Below are 15206 nucleotides of genomic sequence, written 5' to 3'. Positions count from 1 at the left end.
GAAATGGCTGTCATACAGATTATTTCTGATTAATATATTTGTAACAGACTAATAGGGGTAAGGCATAAATGAAATTACACCAGAACTTGTTTCTGTTCTTCTTCCAGGGTTGTTTTTGTAGATCCTGGTTTTAGTACCATCAGGTTAAAAGCGGAAGATTCCTGTGGCCGGGAACATCTAATAACATTGAAATTAAATCCAAAGGTGAATGAATGTTTTTATGGTTTTGGGAATGGGAAAGTACATTTCTATGACTTGTGCTTTGGATATATTTTTAGTAGTTGATCTGTTGAGTAATATTAAAATTGATATACCGTATTTTTCACTCCATAACATGCACTTTTTTCTTCCTAGAAAGTAAGGGGAAATGTCTGTGCGTGTTATGGAGCGAATGCCTACGGATGGCGGGGGGATCTGCTGCAGTTGTGAGCAGAGGATGCATGGTTCCCCTTCCTTCCCTCCTCTGTTGCTCGCTTTGAAGCAGCCAAGCGGGAGAGGAGCCGCTTACACAGGTGTAAGCGGCTCCTGTCCAGTTGGCTCCTTTAAAGCAACCGTGCTCTCTGTCCCTCTCTCCTCCCCACTCAGCTCGCTAAATAGCAGCAAAGTTTTTCAGCGAGCCAAGCCGGGGAGGAGGGAGAGAAGCAGAGCCTGCTTGTTTTAAAGGAGCAAAGCAGGAGAGGAGAGGAGCCTTCTCCCCTTATACCCCTCTTCTGCATCATTAGCAGCATCCTTCTCCACACACCCCACGCGTGTTCCTTCTCCCCTTAAACCCCTCTCCTGCATTACTAGCAGCATCCTTCTCCACACACCCCACACGTGCTCCTTGTCCCTTGAGTGCTTTTCCTTCCCTCCCCACTTAAAACATGGTTACAAAGCACGGATCCACATGGATCCTCAGGATTTTTGCATTGGGCTACTCCAAACTCACCGTCAGATCACATGTCTGTGGCCACAGCATGAACCACAAAAACCATACATCCACTGTTTCATTTAGAATATTTTTTTTTCTTGTTTTCCTCCTCTAAAAACTACGTGCGTGTTATGGTCAGGTGCGTGTTATAGAGCGAAAAATACGGTATGTTTTAGCTAATTTTAGAATGGTCAATTAAAGACAGGTAGCTTTGTGATGTACAGTGGTACCTCGGGTTAAGTACTTAATTCGTTCCGGAGGTCTGTACTTAACCTGAAACTGTTCTTAACCTGAAGCACCACTTTAGCTAATGGGGCCTCCTGCTGCCACCGTGCCGCCAGAGCATGATTTCTGTTCTCATCCTGAAGCCAAGTTCTTAACCCGAGGTACTATTTCTGGGTTAGCAGAGTCTGTAACCTGAAGCGTATGTAACCTGAAGCGTATGTAACCCGAGGTACCACTGTAATTGCAACCTGTAGAAGTTTCTGATAGAAAGTAACTATCCAAAGTAAAAATTCTACATCAGTGATTTTGCCAGTAGAAACTATTTAATATCCTTTTGGCTTGGTGTGGGCTTTAAATGTATCCATTTCACTTCATCATTGGTCAGTTTTGAAGCTCTCTAAGGATAATGGGCTTTGTATTAGCTGAATGTTTTCCTAGTTGAGTTTTATCTACCTAGAAGTGGCCTTCCCTTGAACAAGAAACAACTCCCTGCATATGGATTGTTGTTGTTGTTTAGTCGTTTAGTTGTGTCCGACTCTTCGTGACCCCATGGACCAGAGCACGCCAGGCACTCCTGTCTTCCACTGCCTCCTGCAGTTTAGTCAGACTCATGTTTGTAGCTTCGAGAACACCGTCCAACCATCTCGTCCTCTGTCGTCCCCTTCTCCTTGTGCCCTCCATCTTTCCCAACATCAGGGTCTTTTCCAGGGAGTCTTCTCTTCTGGGTGGTCAAAGTATTGGAGCCTCAGCTTCAGGATCTGTCCTTCCAGTGAGCACTCAGGGCTGATTTCCTTCAGAATGGATACGTTTGATCTTGCAGTCCATGGGACTCTCAAGAGTCTCCTCCAGCACCATAATTCAAAAGCATCAATTCTTCGGCGATCAGCCTGCATATGGATTACTTGGCCACAATTGTGGCTCCTTGGCATGTGTGTGAAGTACAGGTTACAGATTCCCCCCACCCCCCTGTAAGACGGTTTGGAAAGAGAGAGGTCTAAATGACTCCTACGAAGCGCTCTTCTGTAGCTTGCTCTGGCATGTGGTTATTTGTTTGCTTTTCATTTAAAACATTTCTGTGCTATTCTTTAGTTAACAAAACTCCCGCAGTGGTTTGCAACAGTCATAACAATATCAGATAAAAGAATATAAATTAACAATGGCAGAATATTTTTTTAAAACACACACACACACACAGGTAAAAAAACAGCAGCTGCCAGTAAACATAATCAGATTAAAACCTGCTTGCATGCTGAAAAGACTGGGTAAATGAATGTATTTGCTTGCTATTACTGAAGAGCTCAGCCTTACTGTTTGTTGTACTATGTATGCCGTAACAAATCTCCATGTTGTCCATAGAAGGCATATCAAGAAGATGCTTGAGACAACAATGGCAAGGTTGAACTTGTGGTCCTTTATCAGCATATACGCTATTCATCTTGTTTTTTAATTTATTTTGTTAGAAAAGACAAGAGAGACAATGCCTGTTGTCTGCACTAGAAGGGACTCTTCACCAGCTATGCTTAGTAGCATGAGACTTCTTTAAAATGCAAATATCTGTTATTTTCTGTTACTCAATCAAGTTATCCTCTAGGAGGGCACTAGGGCTCTTCTACCTCTACCAACTTTTAACTTTAATCTCAAAGTTTCTGGTTCAATTTAAATATCACCTGCATAATTGACTTCTTATTTCTGCAGCAACCTGTATGTCAGTATTTCCCTTTTGTAAGAAATTTTATACTCTTAATGAGACACTATTTTTGTTCCTCCCATATATGTGAACACTAATACGTAGGTTAGGTCACATGATTACACTCACCTCAAATTGGTAAAAGTAAACCCCTCCAGGGAGGTCATTCCACATGTGTGGTGCCTGTACTTAAAAGGCCATTTCTCCAGTCACCACCTCCCTCATGTTTAGACAGTGGGAGGATTTGGAGAAGAGCCTCTGATTTTTACCTTAATAATTGAGCAGGCTTATGTGAGAGAATATGATCCTGTAAATAGATGTTGGTAGGTTCAGGGCAACGGTAGGATTGTCATCTGGGTCTGGTGGAGTTAGACCTGTTGCACCTTCAGTTTAATCTGGTGACTCCAGTACTCTGAGCCCAGTCTCTTTTAATTCATTTTACAACTCTCACTTTAAATCTTTAAATCAAAAATCTGATTTCTTTAAGTTTAATGAGAGCTTACAGGGTGAAATTCCAAATCCTTCACTGCATCAGTTAAAATGTTCCTTGCACAAAATAGCGGTCCCATTAAGTTAGATTCTTGCAGAAGCCAAGAGTGTTGCAAATTCAAATTATTTTGCACTAATTCTTCATAGCTTTGTTTTATCTAAAGTGAGTATGTTGTTGGAAGAGGAAGTAACAATTTTAGTTTTACTGTGCAGTGACCAGATTATGCAAGTTGCCAGTTGTACCTAGTGGTCATCAATCAACTCTGTTTCACAAGATTATAGTGATGAAAGGATCAATTGTGTTTGTCCTTTTTAAAAATGTGTCTGGCATTTAAACTTGCCAAGGGAGAAAATTAATATATAAAACGTGTGCTTGGTGACACAGGGATTTGATTTCTGGTAATATATGTAATAAATACACTATGCAATGATGTTCATTCATGTTATTTTTTATTTAAAGAATGTCAAGCAGAAAATGTTTGGGCATAGTCCACCAAAACTAAATTTATTTAAATCCCATTTTTTCAAAGTATATATTAAATTCTGCCATTGCAATCAATAGGACGTATGGTACTGAAAAGTGCTCAGTTTTGGCTGGATCTTGCCTGATAGTATTCTAAAAGCTATGCAGGGGTTCTGCATTTTTGAATAGCTGTTCTAATATTCCTACATACAATGCTTTTTCTTAATAGGTGTTAGAAGGTTCTTGGTGTAGATGTGATACCACCAATCTAATCATGATGGGGAGAGTACTACAGGCTTATTTTCTCTCTCCTTCCTGTTCCTGTCTCTGTGAATTCTACTCTCTTCCATTCTTGAAGGAGGTTTATAAAATATGCATGCTGGAAAGAATATGGATAGAATTTTCTCCCCTTTCTTTTCTATAGTACTAGAAGTCTGTTTATATATACAATGAAATGGATAGACAAAAAAATCAAGAAAGCACTTCTTCTCATAACACATAATTAATTTATAGAATTTGCTCCCGCAAGATGTAATGATGGACATTGGCTTAGATAGCGCTAAGTGGGGATTGAACATATTAATGAAGGATAAGATTATCAGTAGCTATTAGTCATGATGGCTAGGTGAAACCTCTCTGTTCAGAGGTAGTATATCGCTGAATATCAGCTACTGGGAGCAATAGTAGGAAACACCTCCTGGCCTCCTGTCCCGTTTGTGTGCTTCCTGGAATCCTCTTGTTGAGCACTGTCAGGGAACTGCCATCAGAGCATCAGGTGGTGGAGGGACTCAGGCAGGATGAAAGAGACTCAACTGCTGAAGCAGGGACCAGCAGGGGGAGGAGTGGGTCTCTGAGGGAATGCGAGCAGGAGGGAGGGCTCAGGGAGGCTTCCAGCGAGAACAGTGGGGAGGTATCGGAGTCTCCCATAGGGAGACCCACACCTCGCAGGAAACTGTCACGCCGTGAGTCCAGGAGACGTGTTTCCGTTAAGGAACTTCTTTGCTGGAAACGCTTCCGCAGACAGCCACTGTCGGACTCTACTAGTGACTAGAGCAGACATGTCTGAGGAGCTCCGTCACACACGGAGGTTTGTGGGGTCGCACAAACTCTGAGGGAGCACGTTTTCACGCACAAGCAGCTAATCAAACCCTCACAGCAGTCCGACAGTCTTTGTACGCTGCCTGTGCAAGAGAAGGCATCATGAGCGAACCAACCGGAACCGGAGGAGCAGGGGCTGGAGCTGGTCCAAGCTTGGAAGATAGATACCGAGCGTTGGAGGTTCAACTGGCCCTGCAGACGGCGAGGTTGGAGGAGAGAAGGGCTCAGGATGCAGACAAGAAGGGGAGAGCCACGCAATTCCCCAGAAAGGTACCAGGATTGGTGCAGAAATTTGGGGGGGACCCCAAGGACTACCATGCTTTTAGGACAGAGATGCAATATGCCCTTAATGTGCAGTTCGATGAGTTCCCTGATGAGGAATCGCGAGTTGCTTTTGTAATTGGGCATCTTGAGAAAGGGGCTAGAGACTGGGTTCGACCCCTAATGGCAACGCACAATGAAATACTAAAGGACACAATGAAGTTCTTTCGTGCAATGGATATCATGTTTTCCAGCGATATTGAGGAAGGGGTGGTGCGCAGACAGCTAATGGCTTGTAAGCAGGGAAGTCGATCTGTCCGTGAATATTGGACTGAGTTTACCATGCTGATTCACAGACTGAGTTGGGATTTATCGGCGGCACCCGTTCAAATGCTATTTGAAGAAGGTCTTTCTTCGGGGGTGAAAGACGAGCTGGCACGGAGCCCCAGGGCGGAGTCTATGGATCAGCTGACCAAATCTGCGCTGACCATAGGAGCGCGGCAGGAGGCAAGAGCCTTGGAGAGGCGGGAAGGGAGAGGGGAACGTTGGAAGGAGTTCCGCATTCCAGACATTCCTGAGCCAGCTTTCCCGCCGGCAGAGCCGATGGAAATCGGAACAGCGCGCGCGCGCGCATTTTCAAAAACCAGCGAGGGAGCTAAGAAGGAGGGAAAGGGCCCCCGGAAATGCTATCTCTGCCAACAGCCAGGCCACTTTGCCAGAGTCTGCCCCCAGAGGAAGGAATGGCAAGGGATGGTGGGAGCTGTTGAGGGGGGAGAAGAAGGGGGAGCGGAGCAGGTAAAAGCCAACGCCTGGTTGCCACAATTGGGGCACTGCAGCCAGGCCAAAGAGCAGTGAAAGTGCCCGTGCCAGAAGCTCCTCGACCTGCTCTAGTGATTGAAGTGTCGCTAGAGCTGCAGAATGGGCACCCCCTAAAAATAAAGGCGCTATTGGACTCAGGCAGCTCCTGCAATTTTATGAGCAAGGAGTTTGCTGCTGAACACCAGATACAGACCATCCCTTTAAGCAACCCCCTGCAGGTGACCACGATTGATGGCAGGGAGTTGTTGGGAGGAGGAGTCCGCTTGCAGACTGTCCCAATGATAATGAGGGTGGCAAGGCACACAGAACTGATAGCGTTTAATGTGGCCACCCTGGGAGGCGCTCCCATTATTTTGGGAATGAGCTGGCTAGCTCTACATGATCCGCTGGTTGGCTGGCATCAAAGAGTGGTGTCCTTTGGTTCAGCACATTGCCTAGAACACTGCAAAGGGGAGAAGGGTTCAGCAGGGGCCCAAGCCTCCCTAGCAGGGACTGAAGTAATGGGGAAGGTGAAGGTACCACCACAGTATGCAGATCTCAGCGACGTGTTCAGCGAGAAGGAAGCTGACCAACTACCACCTCATAGACCCTTTGATTGTCAGATCAATTTACTCCCAGGAGCACAGCTTCCCGTGGGCAAGTTGTATGCCATGTCAGACAGGGAAATGCAGGAGTTGCGAGGGTTCATTGACAAGAACCTGAAGAGAGGCTTCATCAGAGAGTCCAAAGCAGCAGGGGGGAGCCCAGTGTTCTTTGTGGACAAAAAAAATGCGGACAAGCCGAGACTTGTATGTGATTTTAGGCGGCTGAATGCAGTGACTGAACCGGTGGCGTTCCCTATGCCCAGAATTGATGATATTTTGACCAGGGTGAGGAAGGGAAAGATTTTCACAAAGCTGGATCTAAGGGGGGCGTACAACCTGATACGCATAAGGAAAGGGGATGAATGGAAAACCACCATGTTTACCCCTTTGGGGGCGTTTGAATACCTCGTTATGCCATTTGGATTACAAGCAGGCTCCGCGTGTTTTCAATCTTTTATGAACCACGTGCTGGGCCCTTTGCTCTACAAGAATTGCGTTGCCTTTCTAGATGATGTGTTGGTGTATTCTGAGAATGAGGAGCAACATGTGAGAGACGTCAGAGAAGTGTTGAGCAGACTGCAAGCCAACAGGCTGTGGGTCAAACTGGAGAAGTGTCGGTTCCATACCAAGGAGGTGGAATTCCTGGGGTACCGCCTGTCAGACAAGGGATTGGCCATGGATCCCGGCAAGGTACAGGCAGTGCTGGAATGGAAAACACCCAAAACCAAGAAGGATGTGCAGAGGTTCCTAGGGTTTGGAAACTTTTATCGTAAGTTCATCCGCAACTTCGCCCATCTGACGGCGCCCATCACTGACTGTCTCAGCAGTAAAAAGAAGTTTGTATGGACGGCGGAGGCGGAGCGAGCGTTTGAGGAACTGAAAAGGGCCTTCGCCTCTGAAGAACAACTTCTGCATGTGGATTTACGAAAGAAGCTAAGGGTTGAAACAGACGCATCTGACAGAGCTATAGGGGCGGTGCTTCTTCTGCAGCCGGGGAAGGAGGAGTCAGAGTGGCGTCCGTGTGCCTTCTTCTCGCGGAAGCTGAACAAATCCGAGAGGAACTACACGGTGTACGACCGAGAACTGCTTGCTATTCATGAGGCGTTCCGGAGATGGAGGCATCTGCTAGTTGGTGCACAACATAAAGTGCAAGTGTGCACGGACCATAAAAATCTAGAGTACTGGAGAACGGCGCGAGTGCTCAACCAAAGGCAGTTGAGATGGGCCCAAGAGTTCTCCAAATTTAACTTTGAGATTTGTTATGTGCCAGGCCCAGAGAATGTTAGGGCGGACGCTCTCTCACGCAAACCTGAATATTTGGAGGGGGAGGGAGCACCCGAAGAAACCCATATCATTCCAGAGGACCGCTGGGTGTGTGGGGCGACTTTGGTGGGGCAAAGGGAATTGGTAGAGGGTACGGTGCAGGATGCATACGCCCAGGGGAAACTCAGGGATCTCAGAGGGGAGGAAGACAAATCCGGTGGTTTTGAGGAGAGAAATGGGGCATTGTATTATAAGGGAGCGTTATATATACCTGAAGGGGAATTGAGGGAGAAGGTACTCAAGCAGCTGCACGATAGCCCCACAGCAGGGCACTTTGGGCAACACAAAACCATGTGGCTGGTTACCAGGGAATTTTGGTGGCCCAAGGTCAGGGAAGATGTGCGGGAGTATGTGAGAGGGTGTGAACAATGCCAAAGAGCCAAGGGGGAGAGGCAGGCGCCGGCTGGTTTATTAGAACCACTGCCCACACCTGAGAGACCGTGGGAAGCAGTGGCAATAGATTTCATGACTGATCTGCCAAGGTCTAGAGGGAAAACAGCCATCATGGTTGTAGTAGACCTGTTAACTAAAATGGCCCACTTCATAGCCTGCTCACATGCGGTTACAGCAGAAGAAACCGCCAAATTGTTTGTAGAGAATGTGTTTAGGTTGCATGGCGCCCCCTTGAGGGTGGTTTCAGACCGAGGGAAACAATTTACTTCCAGGTTCTGGAGGAAGCTCATGAGCTTACTGCATGTAGAGGTTAATTTCTCGACGGCCCGTCATCCTGAAACCAACGGGCAGGCGGAAAGAGCAAATGGGGTTCTCCAACAATATTTGAGGTGTTATGTTAATGACAGAGAGAATGATTGGGTGGAGAAGTTGGCGTTGGCAGAATTTGCCTACAACAATGCAGAGAACGTGTCCACGGGGATGAGCCCCTTTTTGGCTAATCACGGGTGCCATCCCAGAGCCTTCCCAGGGGGGGAGGGGGAGAACTGGAGCGTTCCAGCTGCAGAACAGTTCGTGGAAGAAATGGAAGCGATCCATCGCCAGCTCCAACTCAACTTAAACAGGGCTAAGGAGGAATATAAGAGGCAGGCAGACAAAAACAGGAGGGAAGGTGAAAGCATCAGGGTGGGGGACCAGGTGTGGCTGTCAACCCAAGGGTTGCCATTCAAAGGAGGTTGTAAGAAATTAAGACCCAAAAGGCTGGGTCCGTTTGAAGTCATACAGCAGGTCAATCCAGTGGCTTTCAGGCTCCGGTTACCGAACCACATGAAGCTGCACCCAGTTTTTCACAGGTCGTTGCTGTCACCGTATAGAGGAGACAGTGAGGGGAGGGTCACTAGGGGACCAGCAATGGAGGAGAAGGAACACAGCTACCATGTAGCGGAGATCCTCGATTCCAGGTGGAAGGGAGATCAAGTAGAGTATTTGGTAATGTGGGAAGGGGAACCGGAGTCGGAAAACACCTGGGTTAGGGCAGAGGATGTCAATGACGAGGTTTTAATAGAGACTTTTCATCAGAGGTTCCCACGTAAACCTCAGCCTGTAGCGAGGTTCCGAAGGGAATACTTTGCCACCACCGACGAGGAAGAGGAGTTGGAGGGGTTCCCAGATTCTGAAGAGGAGGAGGATGCAGCTGGCCAGGACGACGATCGATGGAGAGAATTGTTCGAGACGTCAGAAGATGAGGAAGATTCGTTTCGGGGTTTTAGCCCTTCACCTCCCAGGGGGGAGGAATTGGGAGGGGGTGAGGGGGGCCCTGGAGGGGAGGTGGATGTCAGGGAACTGCCATCAGAGCATCAGGTGGTGGAGGGACTCAGGCAGGATGAAAGAGACTCAACTGCTGAAGCAGGGACCAGCAGGGGGAGGAGTGGGTCTCTGAGGGAATGCGAGCAGGAGGGAGGGCTCAGGGAGGCTTCCAGCAAGAACAGTGGGGAGGTATCGGAGTCTCCCATAGGGAGACCCACACCTCGCAGGAAACTGTCACGCCGTGAGTCCAGGAGACGCGTTTCCGTTAAGGAACTTCTTTGCTGGAAACGCTTCCGCAGACAGCCACTGTCGGACTCTACTAGTGACTAGAGCAGACATGTCTGAGGAGCTCCGTCACACACGGAGGTTTGTGGGGTCGCACAAACTCTGAGGGAGCACGTTTTCACGCACAAGCAGCTAATCAAACCCTCACAAGCACCATTGGAAGTAGATTGTCTAATCCAGTAAGAGCTCCATTTATGTATTTATGTTCACCCCATTCTCTAGTTTATGTTAGCAAATGCTAACCAAAGGCCTAAATCTCTGTGGAATGATAATCCTGTATCTGGGTTGCACAGCACCAGATTTTATGAGAGTGGTGAAGTGATTGAATGTTCCTCCACACGATAACATTTCCTGCACATGGAAGAGAAGATGGAACCCTTCTCCCTAACATTTAATTGATTGTGTGGACTCCGAAGTGGTATAACTCAGAAAAATGGATTAGCTCCTCAGTGGAAACTAGACCATAAAAAGGAGGGCTGGGATCTGGAGAAAGAAGTATCCTATAGGTAACTCCCTGTCACCTTACCAAAGTTAGAAAATTGCTATTGATGCAACTGTATTGGGTTTATTATTCTGGGTAGCAATTCAGCAAAGAAGTATTGACATGTTTGAATTGTTGGGACTGGGGGCTCTGCTTAAACTCTGTTTTTAGGAGGCTACATGATTTGGCTACATGATTTGCTACCGAGAATGGAAGTCAGGGTGGAGGGCTTGTGGGCCCTTTTCCTCCTCTAATTCAAGCGCTGGTTGTAGGCACTGCATTATTTTAATAGACACTATATGAATGCCTTGAAAAAGGACTATTGACTAGTAATATTTGTTGAAAATGTCCAAGATTTTTTAATATCTACTACAAAATAATATGTTACTATATGTAACAATCCAGGTTTTATTGAAGACTACAGTGAACTCTTCCCCCGCCCCCAATTCAGATCCACGTTATTGTGACTTGGTTTCGTTTTCTGAGTCCATCATTATAGCAATAAGCTAAAAACATAAATAGAACTCATATTCTTAAAAGCATAGGGATAAGTGAGAGTGGTGTAGTCAATCCTGTAAAAGGAAAGCAGAATGTTAACTGACATTGGGTTCTTTAAACTCAGAAGAATGATTGTGTTAGTTTCTTGGGCAATTCATTGTATTTTGTCTTTAAAAGGCTGAGAATAAATGCAGATGTGCTTGAGCATGGGGTTGTGTGTGTTAGTAGGTATAAAACACATTTTAAACGATTTAGGTCTTCCATAAATGTATCAAAATTGCAGGCATATGATGTTTAGAAAATCTGGAGTACTTAAGCATACAGTAAGGAGTACTTGTCTCTTGCACAACTGCAATCCTAACCACAGGGTGTAAATCTCACTGATCATCTCAGTAAACATGCCAAGAATCACATACTTACTGTTATTCCTTTTTCCCTTCCATTGTGTGATGTTTTGAGAAAAGTATACCTAACTGGTACAGAGTCTGACTCTTTTCTATTCTATCCTAATATATTTTCTCTCTAATGCAGTAAAGGCTGAAAAGCTAATAGTCTGCACATCTCAACCCAAACTGTCCTCTATGGTCAATCATTTGTCAGGAAGTGGGATGACTTAACCCAACACCTACTGTCCTACAGATAAGGTGTGTGGCAGAAGAAAATCGTGCATGGCTTCCCTTCTCCAGCTGTATTTCCCTAACCACTCCCTCTTCATTTTGTGACTTGTTCAAAAGTCATTAGTGTAACTGACTGAAAAGAGCATGATAAACTGACAAAGCATAAGAGCTTTTGCAAGCCATAAAAGTTTCCTTTAAAAATGGAAAGTACAGCAGGGGACATGAACCATGGTAGGTGTAATAAAATATAAGTGTAAATTTGAATACCAAGTAGCCAGAGAAATAAAAATAAATGTAAGTGTAGCATAGGTGAGGAGCAGGTGTGAGAATCAGTGAGAGATTACCAGAAGCGGATATAAAGTTATAGAGAAGCTAAACTTCATTACCATAAAAGCCAATTGGATGTGGTCTACTACTGAATTAAGTTTAGCAGGGACCATAGTATTAGAAAACAAAGTAGAAGGATAATACATTCAGAGTAGTAGGTGGCAAGTATCCAGGATTAATGTTGGGTGGATTCATTTGGGAAGGTTTAAGTTGTATTTATATTTAACCTCACTTCCTCTTAACACCTCAAATGTTCGTGTTCTGCCTTTTAATCAAGAGTTTTATGAAGGTGGATTAGGGGAAAGGTAGTGGTCTTTTCATCAGCGCTTCTCTTTCAGTTTCAGCCAAACTTGGTTTTCTGCATTGCGTTCAGTTGCATGTACAAGTCCATCTTATATCAGTAGGACTTGCATTTTATAAATATGTATGTATGTACAGTTTGTGTAAGCACTGAAATAAGTGGAAATTGGAGCATTAACTTCAGTTATGCTGGATCAGTCACCTCTTGTTTTCTTCCCATATGTTCCAGAAAACTTTAGTTATGCATATAGCAGTGTTGTTAGGTTTATTAAGTTTAAAACTCATCTTGGGGCTCAACTTGTGACAGGTGGCCAGGAGATTTTTGTGACAAGAAAATGCCCTACTTTGCCTTTGCATATATAGAAAGAGATTGTGTAACATATTATATATAGGATGCACATAAGGCAGAAAGGTTTTTTCCTGTTAATATTATGTGCTTCCCAAAGAGGTCTGCTTTCAAACCCCAGAATACCTGGTTTATTCAAATTTTATTTACTCTCAGGGGTGGCCCGTGTCTGCGATGCCCCTGCTGAAGCCTTGTTCATTGGGGTTATGCAGCTTCGGTTTCCAGATTCTGGTGAAATCTTGCAATAATCCTAAACAAGCTTTCGTGTGCAAGCACACTTCTTCAGATACACTGAAACAGAAGTTGCCAGATCCTTCTATATAGTGAGAAGGTGGGGAGGGGTATTACTCAGAAGGGTGGTGGGAATGGGTGATTGGCAGATAGCTGAGATGAGCCTGTTGACGACTCTTAACGACTGTAATAGGTCTTACAGGAAAAAGCAAGGGGTGAGAAGGTGAGAAATGGCTTTGTCATGTATAATGAGATAAGAATCCAATGTCTTTGTTCAGGCCAGGTCTCTCCATGGTTTTAAGTTTGGTAATGAGTTGTAATTCAGCAGCTTCTGAATTTTTTTGTTTTGACTATGGCAGACCAACACGGCTACCTATCTGTAACTGCAATAATCCTGTGAGATTTCACTGGAAGCCACTGCAGCTGCTTCTCCAGCAGAGGGAGCACACCTGTGTGGAGCCTCTTGGATTCTCCTGCCTGAGGTGGCTGCCTCACTCTGTCTCATGGATGGGCTAGCCCTGTTTACCTTTGTCTTCAACTTTGGATTTATTTAAACTAACCTCAGCTAAGTGTATGCTTACATTGCCAAAAAAAAAAAAAAATCACTCATAAGGTGTAAAAATGTTGAACTTCCACACTTCTGTCTCAGTATCCCACAGAACCACCAGATTGCCTTGTGGACTTACCAGTTCAGTTCTCTGTCTCCTGGATTCCAGAGGTAGGCAGCCTTCCTTCTTTTCTCCGGTTGTTAACGAACTTACCTGCTTAGCCTTCTGCAAGGACCTTGTCTAACATAAACTTGAGCTCTCTTCCTTTTGTTCCGTTTATGTGGAAAAAATAACATAATGAACATTTTATATTCTATGTAATCAACTTAGAGGTTATGTGTGATTAAGCAGTATATAAATCCTGTTACATAAATAAATAAACTTAGTTGTGTATTTAGTATTAATAGGACAAAATCCAGAGAGTCAGTGGTCAATTTTTCTGCACTTCATAACAACAACTATTATTATTATTATTATTATTATTATTATTATTATTATTATTATTCCCCAACCATCTGACTGGGTTGCCCCAGCCACTCTGGGCAGCTTCCAATGAAGCATAAAGGAAAACACCAAAACATCAAAGATTAAGAGCTTCCCAATACAGAGCTGTGCACCTGGCCCTTTAGTGGCACAGTTACCTCATTCTGGACCCGGGAGTCCCCACATACTGTTTCTGTCCAGAATGGGGTATCTTCTGTCTACTTGGGACTCAACCTCTATCCGTTAACCACCATCCATCCAGTGGGAAGTCAGAGCTCTTTCAAATGCAACATTTGATATGTAATGAAGCTCAGCTGCCCAAAGAAAAGTCTTCAAATTCCATTGGCTGGCCCAAGATCCTTGCATGTCAGGCTGTAGACGATGAATATTATTATTGCTATTATTTTAATTTAAATAGCTTCCTATCAATAAATATTCCCTGGGTGACTTCCAACTAAACAATATATAATATGCAAAGCAAACAATGAAAGACAATGAGAAAAATTCTGTGCAACAGACAGCCATTCTTTAACTGAATATACTGTTTAAACTATTCACATCACAACTCTGATATACACTCTCTCCCCCCCCCCCCCGCACTACTGTCCCATGCCATTTGGGACACGTGGGGGAACAAAAGACTGCAATATCAGGCAAATGGAGGTGACGCAAAGAATACGAAGAGTTGAAATGCTAGTAATTACCTTCTCCAACAAGAGGAGGAGAATGAGCAATTTCCTTGAGACTCATGGTGACTCAAAGGTTGAGGGATCAGACTGGATACTGAGCCTTCCGTAGTGGCTAAGCATCCTCCTCGGGCACTACTTTCAGTAATTGAAAAGCAGACTATGTTTCGTACAGAGAAATTACTATGGTGAGGGGACCAAAGGCATGCAACCCTTCATAGGTCACCCTTGAGCCCCAAACTGTGTGGTTCCAGGCAGGCAACCAGGTTCTTTAGAAATTAGAACTCTTCAAAAATGAGGAAAGGTCAAAAAATCACCAGGAAATAAAACATGAAGGGTCATATTCCTGTAAGATCCCTGAGTAACCCAGGAAAAACAAACATGGAGCATGGAGAATAGTCAAAGGCTCAAGGGGGGGGGGGAGGGAGAGAGAGGGTAGGGTGACTAGCTGGGGTTGAAGCAACCGGTCCTGGAGATGAAGTTTGAAAACATTGCATTTCCAGGCAGATTGAAGAGCATATCTTGAGAACAAGCACTTAAGTCAGTTACCTAAGGGGAAGGGTTATATGAAACAAAGGGGAAATGGGCAGTATCCAGCAGAAGGAAAGCATTACAAGACATGCTGAATGAGTGTAGATATGATGATACAAGTTTCCCACCATAGGATGCAGAGGGTAATCTTAGGATGGAGCAGTGAGGGGTCCTTTGTCTAGACCGGGGATAAGGAGCCTGGAAAATGGGGATAAGAAGCTCCAGCCAACATACATACATATATTCAGACATAATTTTATATGCACCCCACCTTTCCACAGTTCAACCGATTCACAAGGCAGCTTACAGCATGAAA

The 15206-nt window shown here is 44.9% G+C and overlaps 1 protein-coding gene across 2 annotated transcripts in view; it reads left to right on the top strand.

The window, feature by feature from the left end:
- The window catches only part of FANCL (FA complementation group L), a 51080-nt gene that overhangs the window by 20705 nt on the left and 15169 nt on the right, over nt 1-15206 (top strand). For both annotated transcript variants that reach the window (XM_083494704.1, XM_083494705.1), the window contains 2 exons: nt 108-204; nt 13292-13360. In XM_083494704.1, the coding sequence (XP_083350830.1) occupies nt 108-204; nt 13292-13360 (166 nt within the window). The remainder of the gene's footprint in view (nt 1-107; nt 205-13291; nt 13361-15206) is intronic.

The sequence above is a fragment of the Podarcis liolepis genome (assembly GCF_965112155.1).
Source record: "Podarcis liolepis genome assembly, chromosome: 3".
In the NCBI taxonomy this organism is placed as follows: Eukaryota; Metazoa; Chordata; class Lepidosauria; order Squamata; family Lacertidae; genus Podarcis; species Podarcis liolepis.
The sequence above is the reverse complement of the archived record's forward strand: the minus strand, read 5'-3'. Positions and strand labels throughout refer to the sequence as shown.